Source organism: Schistocerca serialis, chromosome 1 (assembly GCF_023864345.2).
Source record: "Schistocerca serialis cubense isolate TAMUIC-IGC-003099 chromosome 1, iqSchSeri2.2, whole genome shotgun sequence".
In the NCBI taxonomy this organism is placed as follows: Eukaryota; Metazoa; Arthropoda; class Insecta; order Orthoptera; family Acrididae; genus Schistocerca; species Schistocerca serialis.
The window spans coordinates 423,871,738-423,891,555 of NC_064638.1; the positions used below are offsets into that span (position 1 = coordinate 423,871,738).

The following is a 19,818-nucleotide window of genomic DNA, read 5'->3' on the forward strand; positions in this document are numbered from 1 at the left end:
ACTAGTGTTATATGAAGTCAAATGCTTTCCAGGAGTCAAGAAATATCCACTTGATTGCCTTGATCCATTGCTTACAGGATGTTTCAGAAAAGTGCAAGTTCAATTTCACAGTATCATTGTTTTCAGAATTCACACTGGTTAACATGGAGATCATTCTCTTTACAATGTCTCATTATGATTGAGTTCCAAATATGTTCTAGGATTCTACAACAGATGGATGTCAATGTAGTAGGGCAATAGTTTTATGGATAACTTCCGCTACCCTCCTTGCAGACAGTTATGACTTGTCTTCAGAATGAGATTTTCACTCTGCAGTGGAGTGTGCGGCGGGTAAGTGCTCTACCATCTGAGCTACCGAAGCACGATTCACGCCCGGTCCTCACAGCTTTACTTCTGCCAGTATCTCGTCTCCTACCTTCCAAACGAGAGCCTTGCACAATTTTAGCTATTTCTGAACCCCAAGGACACTAATAGCTATAGTACTCATCTTCGCAGCAGCGCAAGAAGTAAACTGGAATAGTACTTTTCCATCTTACTTCATAAAGGAAAATTTGAAAATGAAATTCAGCATTTCTACTACTGCTTTTCGGCTCTCAATTTCAGTTACTGTATCATCCACGAGTACCTGGAAACCAACTTTTGTGCCACTGAGAACCTTTAAGAATGATCAGAATTTCTTTCAGTAATATTCTGGTATAGTGCTCATTGAAGGCTTCACCCATTGTGCTCTTGCCAGCCTAATGTGCTTCAATCAGCATCTCTCAATCTATAGCTCTATGATTATTACTAAAACTTATTATGCGGCAGTCACTGTTTCCTTAGCAGCTTGCTTACAAAAATTGTATACCATGGAATGTTCCACCCTTCCAGAACTGTTGTACTAGGTACATATCTATCCAGTGCATGCTAAACTGTTCTTTTATACTAGAGCCATATACTTCTCCTACACCAGAAGCGGCCAAGATTTCAACTCGTAGTATGAGCCCTGGCCTGAGTGCCAAAGTGCTCAGCCCTGCTACGTGTTTTCCCCACCACCACACCACAATGTCTGAGCATGCAAATAAATTTTGAGTGTTGTTTAATTATTTTGGTGTGCTGCAGATGTAATTTTTATGTGGTACAAACTGCCGAAATACGGACAGACGCAGGTAATTTCACAGAGTTTCACACTCAAGTTGCCACATAATCCTGACTTATTTAGTTTCTTAGTTGAAAAAAGGTCTTTCACACAAATATGTGACAATGTAGACCTCCTGGATAGTTTTAACCCAAAAGACCTTGTAGGTCAAAGACATCCGCACATCCATAGTGGGCTTTCAACTGAAACGGCAAACAGTCTTGAAAATGGACTTATAAAACTATCACTGTAATTCTTTCAAGGCCACAATGAATGCATCAAACCTCTGGTATTCTTTAATGCCAGATTAAAACTGTGTGCTGGACCGAGACTCAAACTTGGGACCTTTGAATTTCACAGGCAAGTGCTCTACAAACTGAGTTACCCAAGCACGAGGTACGCCTAGTCCTCAAGGCATTACTTCCGCCAGTACCTCATCTCCTACCCTCCGAACTTCACAGAATCTCTCCTGCGGGCCTTGAAAGACTAGCATTTATGGAAGAAAGGATGTTGCGGAGACATAGCTTAGCCACAGCCTGGGGGCTGTTTCAAGAAAGAAATTTTCTCTCTGCAGCGGAGTGAGCATTGACATGAAACTTCCGGGCAGATTAAAACTGTGTGTCAGACCAAAATCAAACTCAGTACCTTTGCTGTGCGTGGGTGGGACCAACTGAGCTACCAAAGCACAAGTTACGACCAGTTCTTACAGCTTTACTTCCACCAGTACCTCGTCTTCTACCTTCCCAACTTCACATAACCCTCCACCCCCCAGGAGAGCTTCCGTGAAGTTTGGAAGATAGAAGATGAGGTACTGGCAGAAGTAAAGCTGTGAGGATGTGTCATAAGTCATGCTTGGGTAGCTCATTTGGCACGGAGTTTTAATCCGGCAGGAAATTTCCTATTAGCGCACACTCTGTTGCAGAGTGAAAATTCAATTCTGGAAACATCCCCCAGGCTGTGGCTAAGCCACTTCTCCACAATATCCTTTCTTCCAGAAGGGCTAGTCTTTCGAGGTCTGCAGGAGAACTTCTGTGAAGTTTGGAAGATAGAAGATGACATACTGTTGGAAGTAAAGCTGTCAGGAAGAGTCATGAGTTGTGCTTGGTTAGCTCAGTTGGTACAGCACTTGCCCACGAAAGGCAAAGGTCCCGATTTCGAGTCTCGGTCTGGCACACAGTTTTAATCTGCCAGGAAGTTTCATACCAGCACACACTGCACTGCGGAGTGAAAAATTTCATTCTATACTGTCTTTGAGAGAAGGCTTCCCTTCTATAATGCATCCCCATCGAATCAGAAAAAAGTTACCTTGCAATGCCTTACTGTGGACAGTGAGCAGTCAAGTCCACTGAAAATGGCCTCGAGATGACTGGGTGTTTGTTTTGTCCTCATCTTTACATTATCACTCATGAAAGTGGCGAGATTGGACTGAGCAAAGGTTGGGAATTTGTACGGGTGCTGATAACCACGCAGTTGAGTGCCCCATAAACTAATCATCATCATTATCCACTGAAAATGCGAATTCTGCAATGAGTTTCGGATCTTCTAATTTCCATTCCTGCAATCCTTTTTCCATCATAAAGTCAGCAATAGCAAGTTTTAAGTCGTAAAATTTTTTCCAAGCATTTCCCTTGACCAACCTTCTTTGCGAATAATGTGAGGACTCCAGAAATTTTATTTATCATACCACCAATTTCTTCACGTGCTCCATGCCAGCAAATTTAGCACAAAGCGTATCTTGATGTACAGAACAATGAACCCTATCTGTCAATCTTAATTTTTTACACTTTTACTGTCGACTAGATCTTTAAATTCTTTCTGCATGATATTGTAATGTTGTTTCATAGCAAATATGCAGTACCCGTTGCCTATGCGAATTCAGAATTCTCATCCCTCTCTTTTGTCACTCCCATTCATTTTGAAGGATTGTGACAATAGATTGTTAAGACTGCTGCTTTTTGTGCAAACAGCCATTGGACCTACAAATGTCCTTCATACCACAAGCAAATAGCAAAGGATAAACAGCGGAGGCACGATGATTCTGCCGAGCTTGGAGAGTTGCACTGACTGAAAAAATGCTGCAAGCAATGTTAAATGAAATGTCGCGCTGCCTCATGTTTTTCCAAGGAAGACTGAGTGAAGACAAGTAATAGGCCAGGCCTTAGCCCATACACGACTTGTACAAGCTGCACACATGAAGTTCAACACATCATGGCCAGCACTGTCCTACAGACTCTTGCCCAGAACTAAATGTTTCCAATTCTTCTTTGAGATATAACATGACTGCCTCTCTATCTAGCTTGCTAAACATGTAAATCTTCCTACTTAGTTAATTTTGCACATTAGTAATCACAGTGGTGTTACAACTACTTCATAGTCACTCATACAAGTTTCATTATGGACATCCGCGGAAAGGTCAGACTATTTGTCGACATTATGTTTAATGAGTTTCAATCATTAGTGGGCTCACACCACTATCCGTTCTAGGTAGTTTTCAGAGAAGGCATTTGGTAATATATCACAAGACGTCTTGCCATGTGCACCACTTACACAACTGTAATTATCAAATGATTGTTGGATGATTTAAGTCTCCTCCAATTATGACTGTATGACTGGGGAACATTCGTACCAACAGACTGAAGTTTCCTCTGAAGTCTTACAGCAACGTGTAACACTCACAGGAATGAATTACTTTTAAAAGAAGCAAACATATTTAATTTACAACTATATTACCAAAAGCGTACAAGATGTGGATTAATTTCCACAGCAATTTCATGCAGTAATAGAAAAAAGTACATGGATAGTCAATTATTAGGAGTGAATAGCTATTCTACAGAAAATCTAACTCTCCTTGAGGAATACTGTCTTACAAGCTGACCTATACTGATATGGAAGTGAACAACAGATTTGAAAAACACAACTGCAGAGTAGAAGAACTCCAAAAGTTCAGTTTCTATTCTTCTTCTTCGTCCTCTTCCTCCTGATGACTCTGACAGATCTTTTTGCTGAACCTGGGTTGTTGATTTAGACAAGCAGGGCTGTACCTCACGAAATGTCTCTCAACCAAAATTGAAGCTTTATTAGACCAGTATTACGTAAGATTAGAGTATAATGGTCTTGACCTTGAACAGGAACAATTTATGACTGATTAAAACTATATCATGTTATGCTAGTACACTTCTGTGAAGTTTAGAAGATTAGAGAAAGAAACTACATAACTGAATGTCTTCCGCTCATTGAGCAAAGTGAAATTTACATTGTATACTAAATCATACACTTCTCCAATCAATGAACCTATATGTTATAAGATGAAAGGGCACACAATGTCTAACCATCTCAAGGATTCTTTGTGAGAATTTTTTATCATCATATAGAGAGGAGATTGGTGTCTCATGATGCAATCTAGTTTGATCTATTCTGTGTCATTACCTGATATTAATTAGTTCTCAGTAAAATTACTTACAACACAGACAGATTGATTCTGTGATTTTGTTACCTATTTCTCTTAATTTTATTAAATTCATTTGTCATCACAGTTGAGATGGTTGCAAGAAGAAAGGAGGTGCTGAGAATCATAAGGGCCTACATCACACTGTCATCAATTTTGAAATCTTAGCATGTATGTCTGCTCATGACACCTGTTGATCCTACGGTGAATTAGCTTTATCTGTATATGCAGGCTCAAACTGTATACATGAACACAGCCTCACAAATTTCTCAGATATTAATTTCCACATGGGCCAAAAGCAAAAATTGTAATTTTGTCGCTCTGCATAGCTCAATTGTTCCCTCGGGTTGGTGACATCATTTAGTGTATGAAGTATGTTGTAGTAATGCTTCATAATCAGAGATATATATGCAGTTTTACCTGAACCTCAAACAACAGAATGTGCTTAACAATAATGGCAATAAAGATCATCATAAAGTGTTGGAACAGGTTATAGTTGTGGAGCATTTAGTATCTATTCCTTATGTTTTGACTCTACTTTCACCTTAATTGCAAACTTTCCAACTGTCAAAAGACTATGTAGCTAGCCTATATATGGATGTTTTGTGGATTAACTATAATAACAAATATAATTCCAAATATTAATCAATATTTCATAATATAAAGAAATATACAAAAGAAATATACTATGTTAAGACTGTTGGAGTGTTTTTTTAACATGCCTCATTACAATATATGTAATACTGTGTGTGTGTGTGTGTGTGTGTGTGTGTGTGTGTGTGTGTGTGTGATTTAGTGTAATGTTTGTGTTGGTTGATGATGATGATGATGATGATGATAGAATGGAGAGGGTGAAACCAAGCGCCATCACGAATAGCACCAAAGGGGTCGCCAAACTTGACATCCCCACTTGACACATGGATCACCATCAACAGTGTCACATGCCCTCATTTTATGAGATACTGCAAAGAGGTTTTGTATTTAAACCAGGGCATTGGTGTATAGTCGGGAGATCAGGAACTTAACGACAGCACCTATCCACCCCCTGCCAGCCAAATAAAGGTACTGAAAATATTTTCCACCACGAGGATTCGAGCCAGCTTACCCCCTGGTCTAGCGTCACCGCAGAAGCATGCATTAGCGTCCTCGGATATGGAGGCGGGTAGATTGGTGGCCTGTCTACAAGTAAGATTTTCACAGAGATCTATTTTGTGCCTGTGCTTTGCACTCTTGTAATTCTCAGTACCTCAAATAATGTGTTACCTACAAGTCTTTCCTCTGATAAGAGAAGCAATATCTGAAAGGATATTATTTTGGTTTTGGAATACTGGTATGTGAATTTGAACATCACATACATTCTGAAAAATCCTATCACAAATATTTCTTCAAAATGAAACAGATAATACCAACGTGGAAGGGAAAGGGGAGTGAGGGCAGGGGAGGGAAGGGGGGCACACATGTGGGGACAGTAACATCCATCACAAATGTATTTTGACTCTTAATAAACGTAACTATCACTACAGAGGATTCCTTAATGCTGAAATTAAATCCTTACTTTTTTGCAATACTGTCCAGAGTGGACCAACAACCATTTGACGAGATATTTTCTCCAATTTATTTCATACCAGTGTGAACTGATCTTAATGTATTACAGTGAATTTGATTGCTGATGTAAACCCCATCTGCCTTCTCCCGCCTGTGATCTTTTATCTGTACTGCTGAATGATACTGATTACAAAAGAATTAATGCCAGTTCATTAACTGGATACCCGAGTCACTACTTTGAACACACAGCTAAGAACAAAATATCAGTTATATGTACTGCCAAATAAACAAACCACCAATCGTACCTATGTATGGTAAGAACAAGTACATCATTGAATCTAAGACAAGATGGAGGAAGAGTTAGGTCTACATGTACAGCCAAATACTCGACATTCAAGTAAGTCTAGTGAGCACCTGAAGAGCTCCTGCTTCGTTGAAACACTGTGGAGTTTTCCCCTCCTAATGCCCTGTTTCACAAGAGTTATTCTGCAACCTCACAGGCTTCTCACTTGTATAAACTGTTCCACACATTATACATAAATTAATGGAAACTGTACATGGCTGTATAAAGTTTAAGGATACATGCTTTACAAGCACGAACTGAAGCATCCACAGAAAAAGTCATTCAAGAACAAAAGAGCACTTTAGTAATATCAGGTAACAGATACAGTAGTTAAAGTAGGAAACTTCTGGTAGAATTTGAATAATTTAGGAGTAAAGGAAACCACTCCTGGGTAGCAGAAGTTTTGAGTCATTGGCAGGCACAAATAAAAACAAAAGAAAACTCACTAGCCTTCAGAATCAACCCTTTCTTGCACGCCCAATCCCACACACAGTGTTGTACGTCACTGTTTAATGTCTTTAAAAACAAAGATGATGTGACTTGCCATACGAAAGCGCTGGCAGGTCGATAGAAACACAAACAGACACATACATACACACAAAATTCTAGCTTTCGCAACCAATGGTTGCTTCGTCAGGAAAGAGGGAAGGAGAGGGAAAGACGAAAGGATGTGGGTTTTAAGGGAGAGGGTAAGGAGTCATTCCAATCCCGGGAACGGAAAGACTTACCTTAGGGGGAAAAAAGGACAGGTATACACTCGCGCACACACACACACACATATCCATCCGCACATACACAGACACAAGCAGACATTTGTAAAGGCAAAGAGTTTGGGCAGAGATGTCAGTCAAAGCGGAAGTAAAGAGGCAAAGATGTTGTTGAAAGACAGGTGAGGTATGAGCGGCGGCAACTTGAAATTATCGGAGGTTGAGGCCTGGCGGATAACGAGAAGAGAGGATATACTGAAGGGCAAGCTCCCATCTCCGGAGTTCTGACAGGTTGGTGTTAGTGGGAAGTATCCAGATAACCCGGACGGTGTAACACTGTGCCAAGATGTGCTGGCCGTGCACCAAGGCATGTTTAGCCACAGGGTGATCCTCATTACCAACAAACACTGTCTGCCTGTGTCCGTTCATGCGAATGGACAGTTTGTTGCTGGTCTTGGCAATGTGTGTGAGTGTATACCTGTCCTTTTTTCCCCCTAAGGTAAGTCTTTCCGCTCCCGGGATTGGAATGACTCCTTAACCTCTCCCTTAAAACCCACATCCTTTCGTCTTTCCCTCTCCTTCCCTCTTTCCTGACGAAGCAACCATTGGTTGCAAAAGCTAGAATTTTGTGTGTATGTATGTGTCTGTTTGTGTTTCTATCGACCTGCCAGCGCTTTCGTATGGTAAGTCACATCATCTTTGTTTTTAAATATATTTTTCCCACGTGGAATGTTTCCCTATTATATTCATATCACTGTTTAATGTCTGATGTATGTGCCTGTGTACTCTAGCTTGAAGAAGTACCGATTCTGAAAGCTATCAAGTTTTCATTTTGTTTTTTGCCTGTCAACGGCTCAATGCTTCTACTATTTAGTTGATAATTTGTAGATTGTGGTCTCTCACTGTGATGTGGAGGACAAGTCAGTTTTACAGTTACAGTACAGTCTCTCTCTCTCTCTCTCTCTCTCTCTGCAACAATGGGCAAGTGGTGGAAGATTCAATGGCTGAATACCTCACTCCTTTCTGTGTCAAATTAAGATTAAGTGAAGAATAGTACACTACATATCTCCTACTAATATTATATTTATGAATGGTACTGTTTTTAATTGTGACTGACAGCTGAGAACTAACTCCATAAGTAATTCAATGTACTGTGATGCTGAAATTAATGTCTGTGGCCTAATGAAGACAACAAAATATTAGAAACCAATAGCATGTAGGAAAAAGTAGCACAGGTATGCTACATATGACAAAACATGAGAACAATAAAACGTAAATATCACTCACCAAAGTTTTAGGAGATGGAGATTTACTCTGAGGTTCTGTTACTGTGGATTCAATTCTTCCAATTTTATCTTCACATTTTGTTTCAGATTCCCTGAGACTAGATTCTAAAAATCTCTGGTTCATATCAACAACCTGATTGTGCTCACACATTTTAAGGCTTAAGTCATTGTGATGGTTAATTGTATCAGTTTCTTTATAATTCAGTTCAACAGGTCTGTGGTTTGCTTCTGATATCCGATAGCCTGGATCAGTCGTCCTATGATTATCTTCCTTAACAGTGTAACTGGGGTCAGCCACTCGATGATTCACCTCTGAAAGTCTGTAGTTTGGTTCCGACATTTTTTGGCTGCTTTCCACCACTTTATAACCACTATCTGGTGCACTGTGATTCATTTCAATGCTATTGTGGCTTGTATCCCCAGCTTTGTAACTATCAGTAATTCGATACACAGATTCAGCTGTCTTATAGCTGGCGTCAGGTCTACAGCTTGAGTCATTCACTTTATAAAATGTGTCTGTTACTCGTTTTGGGGGATCTGGTATCTTGAAGTTCACATCATTTGATTTGTAACTTGACTCTGTAGCTTTATAAGAAGTTTCTGGTACAGTATAATTTGTTTCAGAAACCCTATATGATGATTCAGTGATCTTGTGATCCTGTTCATGTAGTCTGTTGTTAAGTTCAGGAATAGTGTTATTAGCAGTGCTCAATTCCCAACCCGAATTACTACCAGTCATGTGGTCGTTCATCTGCCTGAAATTAAAATTTTTTCCATTAGTCAACAGTTATTTGTATAACAATACAATTATTATGTTCTCGAAACAGTAAACGTTCAAGTAACACACTCATATTTAAATGTCTACACAATCAGAAAGCAAATAAACCTATTACACATCTTCCACCTTTCCAATGTTGCCAAATTAAAAAAAATTTACAGGCAAGCAAGAACTTTCATTCCACACTAACCTGCACATCATAAAAAATAGGTACACATCAGAAACAAACACCTGCCATACACACCTTAGCTGTGACATTATCCATTTATATCCCAACATACATGGGAGTACAACAAGGTAATCAAGTAAGCATAACACTAAAAATTTTCTCAGGTGCATGCCATATAGAAATATGATATAAAATAAACACAATTTATGTTATTTCATTATCTGAAGGACTGTAGGTTACTAATTGTAGTATGAAAATTATTGTAATCCTTATACTTCACACCACTAGAAAAAAAATGAAAGGTTGGTAATGGATGATTAGTTTCAATAGAAGAAACATTCAGTTCAACATAAAAAGAAGTGTGGCAAAAGAGGAATAAATGTTCTCCGTAGGTGCACAAAAAAAAGTAAAATTTACCATAACTGAGGACAACAAATAACACAAATTTCTCAAAAAACTGTCCCCTTATCAACTACTGACATTTCAACTGATGATCAACCCAACACAAATAAAACAAGACATTCTTGTTGAAGGAAACTTTAACTATCACTGAGTGGGACTACAGCAACAAGGAATCAAAGGTTAAGAGTACACAGAAAAGCAGCACACACTTTAAACATTAGACCACCACAAAACCAAAGATGATCCTTGTCAGATGTTATAGCCGTTTATTGTGTGTGTTGTTTTCCAACAAAAAACATCTTTTGATTCCCAAGTTTAGACCATTACCCCTGCGAACAATCAGACATTAGCCAGTACCCCATCCTCTCCTCCCCCCTGCCATCTGCTGCCCCCCCCCCTCCCCCCCACATTATCTGCAATTTTAGCACCTAACCAAACTGTAAAATGAAAGACTTTTCTTGGAACATTTTTAGTCTTAAAATGATGAAAGGTGATATTTAGTTTGTGTGTGTGTGTGTGTGTGTGTGTGTGTGTGTGTGTGTGTGTGTGTGTGTGTGAGCGCTCGTGCGCAAGGAGGTGGGGGTTGCGTGTAAGTGGAAAGACACTTGTCACAAAACATACCTGCCCTGCATTACTCCTCGCCATTGTAGCACTTTTTTTTTGAGCGCAAAACTCCTATGGTCATTAGCGCCCGGTCCGTGACTTAGGAAACAGTAAAAAACCGAAACTGAAAACCAGCAGCAATGGGAACGAAAGTCATAAATTTGGAGAAACTAAAAGCAGAAGGAAGGCTTAAAAATCTACTACAGAAAGGGGTTGGTTGTCCCCCAAAAAAGCTTCAAATGACTGACGTCATTTCACTGGCACTAATAAACTTGAGAACGCGGTCGGCTGAGCGCATGTCATCTGCTAAAATCGACGATATACCAGGCGATAGCTGTAGACGGGAGCATAACGGATTAAAATAGGGGCACTCAATTAAAAGGTGTCTTACCGTCCACAGCTGAGAGCAGTGGGGACAGAGTGGGGGAGGATCGCCGCTTAAAAGATGTTGATGGCTAAAAAGACAGTGCCCTATCCGGAGTCTAGTTAATATTACCTCCTCCCGACGACGCGTTCGGGAGGAAGAGGTCCAAGCACAAGGAAGAGCTTTCACGTCCCGCAATTTATTATGGGTAAGTGTCGACCAATGCGTGTGCCATAAATGAACAACACGACGACATAAAACGCTCCGTAGATCGGCGAAGGGAATCAATTGAATAGCTGGCCGAAGAAAAGAGACTGCAGCCTTGGCTGCAATATCGGCCGCCTCATTTCCACAGATACCAACGTGTCCTGGGAGCCAGAGGAACGCCACCGAGACGCCTCCCAGGTGGAGCAAGTGCAGACAGTCCTGAATCCTGTGGACCAGAGGGTGCACAGGATAAAGAGCTTGGAGACTGAGGAGAGAGCTGAGAGAATCTGAGCAGATAACGTACTGTATCTGCTGATGGCGGCGGATGTAGTGGACAGCCTGGAGAACAGCGTAAAGCTCCGCAGTATAAACCGAACACTGGTCGGGAAGCCGAAAGTGATTCGGGGTGTCGTCAACAATATAGGCACTCCCTACACCTAACGATGTTTTCGAGCCATCGGTGTAAATAAATGTAGCGTCCGTCATTTGTGCACATAGAGCAGCAAATGCCCGACGATAAACAAGTGAAGGGGTACCATCCTTGGGAAATCGACAAAGGTCACGGAGCAGGTAGATCCGGGGACGGAGCCAAGGCGGTGCTGTACCCCAAGTTGTCAAGAAGGTTTTAGGAAAGCGGAAGGAAAGAGAATGGAGCAGTTGACGGAAGCGGACTCCAGGTGGTAGCAGGGAAGAGGGGCAGCCTGCATACCCTACATCAAAGGAGGCGTCGAAAAAAAGGTCATGGGCTGGATTAGCAGGCATGGAAGACAGATGGCTAGCATAACGACTCAGAACGACTACTCACCGATTGGACAGCGAAGGTTCAGCAGTCTCAGCATAAAGGCGTTCCACAGGGCTGGTGTAAAAAGCTCCAGACACTAAACGTAATCCACGGTGGTGGATAGAGTCGAGACGCCGAAGAATAGACGGCCGAGCAGAGGAGTAGACTATGCTTCCATAGTCCAATTTCGAGCGCACTAAGGCGCGATAGAGGCGGAGAAGGACCACTCGGTCCGCTCCCCACGAGGTACCATTCAGGACACGGAGGGTGTTAAGGGACCGCGGACAGCGAGCCGAAAGATAGGAAACGTGGGAGGACCAGCACAGTTTTCTGTCAAACATAAGACCCAAGAATTTAGCGACGTTGGAAAACGGAAGGTTGACAGGACCTAGATGTAAGGAGGGCGGAAGAAACTCCTTACGTCACCAAAAATTAACACAAACAGTCTTACTGGGAGAAAAACGGAAGCCGGTTCCGATGCTCCAAGAGTGGAGGCGATCGAGACATCCGTGAAGACGTCGTTCAAGAAGGCTGGTCCGTTGAGAGCTGTAGTAGATCGCAAAATCGTCCACAAAGAGGGAGCCCGAGACATCAGGAAGGAGACAACCCATAATTGGATTGATGGCAATGGCAAACAGTACAACACTCAGCACGGAGCCCTGGGGTACCCCGTTTTCTTGGGAGAAAGCACGGGAGAGTAGTGTTCACCCGCACCCTAAATGTGCGCTCTGCCATAAATTCGTGAAGAAAAAGGGGCAGCCGACCTCGAAAGCCCCAAGAGAACAGTGTGCGGAGGATGCCTGCCCTCCAACAGGTATCGTATGCTCTCTCCAGATCAAAAAATATTGCTACTGTTTGGTGTTTCCGGAGAAAATTGTTCATGATATAAGTGGAGAGAGCAACAAGATGGTCAACTGCAGAACGATGCTTTCGGAATCCGCATTGGGCAGGTGTTAAAAGACTGCGGGATTCCAGCCACCACACTAAACGGTAATTCACCATACGCTCAAAAACCTTACAGACACTACTCGTGAGAGAAATGGGGCGAGAGCTAGAGGGGAGATGTTTGTCCTTTCCAGGTTTCGGAACAGGAACGACGATAGCGTCCTGCCATCGTCTGGGAAAACTACTGTCGGTCCAAATTCGATTATAAAGGCGAAGGAGGTAACGCAGACTATGGGTTGATAAATGCAGCAACATTTGGACGTGGATACCATCCGGTCCTGGGGCGGAGGAGCGAGAAGAAGAGAGTGCATGTTGGAGTTCCCGCATGGAGAAAACAGTATTGTAGTTTTCGCGATTTTGAGAGGAGAAAGCAAGAGGTCGCACTTCCGCTGCACGTTTCGTCGGGAGAAACGCTGACGGGTAATTTGAAGAGCTCGAAATCTCAGCAAAGTGCTGACCCAATGAGTTAAAAATTGCGACGGGGTCCACTAATGTACCATGCGCGACAGTGAGCCCAGAGACCGGGGAGAAACTAGGCGTGCCTGAGAACCGTCGAAGCCGACTCCAAACTTCCGAGGAGGCAGTGAAGGTGTTAAATGAGCTAATAAAGAATTTCCAGCTTGCCTTCTTGCTATCACGGATGACACGACGGCATCGCACTCGGAACTGTTTACAGCGGATACAGTTGGCCAAAGTAGGATGGTGGCGGAAAACGCGGAGAGCACGTCGCCGCTCACGTACTGCATCACGGTATGCCTCGTTCCACCAAGGAACTGGGGGGCGCCGGGGCAATTCGGAGGTGCGTGGTATTGAATGTTCCGCAGCTGTAAGAATAACGTCGGTAATATGTGTGACCTCATCGTCGACGCTGGGAAAGTGACGGTCATCGAATGTCGCTAGAGACGAAAAAAGTGTCCAATCAGCTTGGGCAAACTTCCAGCGTCGCGGGCGCATGTATGGCAGTTGAGGCTGCAGTCTAAGGACACATGGAAAGTGGTCACTCGAGTGTGTATCATCAAGGGCGAACCATTCGAAGCGCCGAGCTAGCGCAACAGTACCAACCACAAGGTCCAAATGAGATAAATTTGTCGTGGAGGCAGACAAAAATGTAGGGACCCCAGTGTTGAGGCAAACTAGATCTGCTTGGTGGAAGACATCTAGCAATAGTGAGCCACGTGGACAAGGATGTGGAGATCCCCAAAGCGGGTGGTGGGCATTGAAGTCCCCAACCAGCAAATAGGGGGGTGGAAGCTGACCAAGAACATGAAGGAGATCAGCTCGTGCCATTGGTGTGGACGATGGAATGTATACAGTACAAAGAGAGAACGTGTATCCGGAAAGGGAAAGACGGACGGCGACAGCTTGGAAGGAAGTGTTTAAATGGATTGGGTGATAATGGAGAGTTTCATGGAGAAGAATCATGAGTCCGCCATGTGCTGGAGTGCCTTCAACAGAGGGGAGATCATATCGGATGGACTGAAAATGAGGGAGAACAAAGCAGTCATGGAGACGCAGCTTTGTTTCCTGAAGACAGATGATGACCGGCGAGTAGGATCGTAAGAGGATCGACAATTCATCCCGATTGGCTCGAATACCGCGGATATTCCAGTGGATAATGGACATAGGGTGAACAGAAAATGGAGGAATGTGACCAAGGTCGCTGTCAACTCAACGACTGCTCAGAGCTTGTGACCGACAGCATGGAATGGCATTCAGCCGGAGGCAGAAGATCCTGATCCATAGGTTGGTCAGGAGCAGCTCCTGCCACCAGCGATCGGCCGGTTGATCGGCCGCCAGCAGTGCGCCTCGGCGACACAGAAGACGGCCGAGGGCGATTTCCGCCAGGTGGTGCTGTAGATGGGACACGCCTTGGCGGAGAAGGAGAGGAACTGGGTTTCTTTGTAGCCTTCTTGGAAGTATGATGTTTAGATGAAGGAGGAACCAATGGTTGGGAAGTTGCGGTACGTAAAAACTCTTCACGAGTATGCTCTTTTTTCGAAGTCTTGGTGTCTGACTTTTGGGCTCGAGATTTAGCAGAACTCGACGAAGGGTGAGCCAGAGTATGGGCAGGCGAAAGTGGTGAGGTTGAACGGGCGATCTTTGCGCTGGCCGATCTGACGACCGTGGCACTAAAGGTGAGGTCGCAAGTCTGCGTGGCCGCCTCCTTTGTTGGCCGAGGAGAAGCAAGGACAGTGCTGTATTTTCCCATCTGAGGCACGGTGGGCTGTCGACTGGCGAATAATTTTCGAGCAGCAAAGGTCGACACCTTTTCCTTCACTCTAATTTCCTGGATGAGCTTTTCGTCCTTAAAAACGGGGCAATCTCGAGAGGAAGCAGCGTGGTCACCCATACAGTTGATGCAGCGAGGGGATGGAGGTGGACAAGCACCCTCATGGGCATCCTTGCCACACGTAACACATTTGGCCAGATTGGAACAGGACTGGCTGGTGTGACTGAACCACTGACACCGATAGAAACGCGTAGGGTTTGAATAATTAAAGAGTTGACCGTAGAGAAGTCGTGACCTTCGTCAGACCGAGAAACAACAAGGAACTGTGGCAACGATGGAAGAACTGTCTGTGGCTGAGACTCAGTGAACTTACGCTTGTGAGCAGACATAGTGGAAGGTGAGGAAACCATTGCGGAAGAATCCCCCATGATTACCGGCGTCTCCGATGGCACGCTCCTCCCTTGTGGGGGCCCTCTCTGAGAGCACTCCCGCCTTAGGTGATTGGTCACACCTCAGGTCACACCTCCCGACAAACGGACGGAGGGATCAATCGGCACTTTCGGAAGGTATCAGCTCGGGTAATCACCCCTCCCTGGGCCTGGCCGTTACCAGGGGGTACGTACGTGTCCTACCTGACTACCCGGGGCGGGGAATTACGCGTTACCCCGTCACCGGCTACGCATGGAAGTGCGTGGGTCAGCCTTCAGACACGCACAGTGAGGAAAAAAGAGAAAGGGAAAGGAAAGAAGAGGGGTCTCAAACGCCGCAGCGGAGAAAAGGGCAAAGAGAAGAGGGAAGGAAAAGAGAAGGACAGAGGAAGGACGAAGACTTGCAAGTGTAGAAAGCAAGGATTTGTAACAGTTTCGAGCGTCCGTCTCCGGACGTAGGCACAAACCATACTCCCAGAGGGGGAGAAAGGGAAGAAAAGAGCCAGGGGTGAGGGGGGGGGGGGGGGCAAAGATGGGGGACGGGGAAGGATGCGGAAAGGGAACTGCAACCCCATTTAAAATCAAACAGGTTCAGATGTGTGCACTATACTTACTGTTTGTAAATCACCTGATTGCTGCCTTGCAGAGATTGGACAACTTCAGGCAGTTAAGGCTTTGTGTCAACCACTCTCATAATAATAATAATAATAATAATAATAATAATAACAACAACAACAACACCGTGTACAGCACTATAGTAGCCCTTATGCAGTTACTACTTTGTCGTACTGTCAATTAATCCATTTATCTGACTCGAAGCAAGCAATTTCTGGACTACTACAGTTACTGTCTACAACTTGGAGAAGACATTTTCTTGAGATATTTAGCATTTGTTATGGGTATGTCTCACATTTATATCATTGATGTACGGGACAAAGCGCAATAAACGTGTTTTACAGGTGGACTATGTGAGGAACCTGTAACCTCCACCGCATTAATGCTACTAATTGAGAAAAGTAAAGTAATTGTTGATAACTTACACAATCAATGTTAGAGTCTTACAAAATTGTGATAGTACTAACGATCTTTTGAAAATAATTTAGTTTCATGAGTGGAATAGAACTGAATCGTTTAATTTCTACCCCTTAGAAAATTTCATTTTACCCCTGTCCACAGATGGGAACCACTGATTTAGAAGTTATCAGTTTTTTAAATTTCCAAAAATGACGATTAATCACCTAAATGTATAGTGAAAAAAGGTTTACAAATTCTGGCAGCAAAATAGAACATTACGTATGTACTACTGTGATTTACAAATATTAGCTTACCCATTGTTTTGGGTTTTTGGTTCTTAAAATGGCAAATGGCCTATTTTTTGCCTGCCCCCCCCCCCCCCTCCCCCAGAATGTCTTTTGAACATCCTGCAAGCACTACAGTTAAAGACTCCGATGTTTTACAGCTTCTGAAAGTGTTACTGGTTACTGCACACCCGCCTTCTATTATTCACGAGGTCTCTGTTTTAGGTAGGAATGTTCTGAATAGCTGCTTTTTATGTTCTGTATTTCAGTGAAAATTTGGAGATCATTTAATGAAGGCAAAGAATCTAAACAGAGAGACCACTATGAGATTGGGAACATGAAGAACTTGTGTTCGTTAAACAATACAACGACTTTACAGACATATCTGAGATGCTTCTATCAGGCAGAGAGAGGTAACTTCAATACACGATTGTAGGTTACTCTAATTTACTTGGGGTTCAGAGCAGGAGGGGAGTAGGGAGGGGGCAAACATATTGCACAGGTTTCGTGGGCATCAAATACCATTCTGGGAGCAATGGGAAGGATAGTGGGTACAATATTCCTCATTTCAGGGTATGACAAGAGTTATTTGAGACTCTGGCAGAAAAAGTGATTCAGTTGTTCCAGTCCTGGGTGGTAACAAGTCATGAAGGGAGGGCTCCTTTGTGGCTGGACAGTGGGAATGTGAGAAATAGTATGTGATTGGAGAGACAAGGCATGAGAGATCTCTCTCTGTACATGGATGGGAGGGTAACTTCGGTCTGTGAAGGACCCAGTGAGACCCTTCATATACTTGGAGAGGGACTGCCTATCACTGCAAATGTGATGACAATTGGTGGCTAGACTGTATGGAAGGGACTTCTTCGCATGGAATGGTTGGCAGTTGTCAAAGTAGAGGTACTGCTGGCAGTTGGTACATTTGATATGGAAAGAGATACTGGTGAAGCCATCCTGTGGTGGAGGTCAGGAAGGAGGTAGGTGGCTTATTGGGTTGAGAAGAACCAGGTGAAGTATATGAAGGAGAAACTGAGGTTTTGGAGGAATGTGGATTGAGTGTCGTCACCCTCCATCCAGATAGCCAAGACGTCATCAGTGAAACTGAACCAGGTGAGGAATTTGGGACTCTGGGTGGTTAAAAAGGAATCCTCTAGATGGTCCATGTATAGGTTGGCATAGGACGGTGCCATGCAGGTGCCCATTGTTGTACAACGGATTTGTTTTTATACGATGTCATCAAAGGAAAAATTATTGTGGGTAAGGATATGGCTGTTCATGGTGACCAGCAAGGAGGTTGTTTGTTTGGAGTCAGTCAGGCATTGGAAAAGATAGTGTGTTAATAGCAGAAAGGCCATGGGGATGTCAGTATAGAGGGAGGTGGCATCAACAGTGACAAGTAGGATGTCAAGTGGAAAAACAACTATCAAGAGTTGGAGGTGGTGCTCCAGGAGAGCAGGGATTCCCTCAGTGGACTACAGTAAATAGCCACAAGAACACCCTGTGTAGTTGGCATATAGAAGGTATAAGTGCATGGGTAATTTGAGTGAGGAAAGGGGAAGGGGGAGGGGAAGGGGGAGGGGGAGAGGGGAAGGGGAAGAGGGAGGGGCAGTTCTGAAATGGAACTAAGGATTTAAGAAGGGAGTGGAGACCCTGTTGGATCTGTGGAATGGGGTCACCATGGCAGTGTCTGTAGGTGGACAAACCTGACAGCTGGTGAAGTCCTTCTGCTAGGTAAGTCATGCAGTTCAAACCCGTAGTGGAGCTTTGTCGGCAGGTAGGAAGGTCAGGATCAATTATTAGGTGGTGGATTATGGTTCTTTTTGTGGATGTAAGGTTGGTTACCATGTTGAAGTTATGGAGAGGTGGAGGTGGGGGGAAGGGGGTGATTTGGGAGCAGTGAGGGATGAATGGAGGAACGAACTGAGTCTGATTGGTAGGGTAACTGGCGAACAAGTGTTTACACTGTAGAGACTGGGAGAAGGAGAAAAGGTTTGTAACAAATCTAACATGATTGAATTTGAGTGTGCGGCAGAAGGTAACGCCTTTGAAAAAGACTTTTACTCCTTGGGACTAAGGCTTTTGGTGGACAGATTCATGTCTGTTTAGGTTCTGGGTTCCGTAAAGTGGTGAGGGCGAGTTTGTGAGGTTGCAGTAAATGTAATAGGTCTCTGAGACAGGATTTGTCAGCTATGAGGGGGTCTAATATTTCTGGAATTACAGCCATCATACTCAGCTACAAGGAGCTCTTCTTAGAGCACGTGAAAAGGCAGCAGTGAGAAGATGACGTAATGTTGTGTGAGGTACTGGTGACACATGGTTTATTCAGTGCATTTATTGTGAGAAAGACCGTCTAAATCTTAGTCCTTCTCTGCGATTGGCTGCTGTGTTCCTAAGAAGCACACCAAAATGATAAACTTCTGTTTTATATATTAGAACAACTAAACAGTGAATTTAATTGCATTTCACATAAACGCATCTCCCAATAGCAGGCTATCATTTCAATACTTCAAAAGTGTTAATTACCAGCAGAATAATAAACAATTGTCAAGTGAAAAGGCAGATGAAGAGCTTCGGTGATCTGTGGGTCACACCTAACTTGGATGGTGGGTGAGACAGTTCAGCTTTCAAATAAGGGCTCGATCAGCAGTCTAGGAGGACAGGTATGTTACCTGCCATGGTCAGTTTCAGCTAAGAGTTAATTAGTAATCTCTGGTTTTTGGATATGTAGTTGAGAAATGGCTTGACAGTAATTACACAAACAGAAAGTTAATTATTTTGTTTATTCTCTGTGAAAGTGTGAAGAATGGAAATTATTTGTGACTCATAAGGTGGACTATAATTGTGCATTTTCTCGTATTGTGCTAATAAAAAGTGAGTGGCATCCCCTTTAAACAAACCAACTCAAAATTTAATCACTTATACAATACCAGCTCCTTGCTAACAGTTTATTACAGCCTCAAGATAAGAGAGTCACAATATACGTGCTGTTTTCTGCACAGGGGACAACTACAGAAGACTAGAGGTTGCTGAACATTATTCAGAATGTATGCATTCCACTCAGGGCAATGGATGCAACCAGACACCTCGTATGTACTGTAATCTTAGCACAAATAAGATCAGTGACATTTCATTTGTGGTAACACAGATGAGGTATGAGGGAAGGATGTTTTGAG

At 43.3% G+C, this 19,818-nt stretch overlaps 1 protein-coding gene across 1 annotated transcript in view; it reads right to left on the reverse strand.

Annotated features, from left to right (window-relative positions):
* LOC126472131 (telomerase-binding protein EST1A) overlaps window positions 1-19,818 on the reverse strand; it is a 353,124-nt gene that overhangs the window by 287,873 nt on the left and 45,433 nt on the right. Inside the window, exon 3 of the mRNA XM_050099913.1 lies at window positions 8,445-9,198. Coding sequence (XP_049955870.1) covers window positions 8,445-9,198 — 754 coding nt within the window. The remainder of the gene's footprint in view (window positions 1-8,444; window positions 9,199-19,818) is intronic.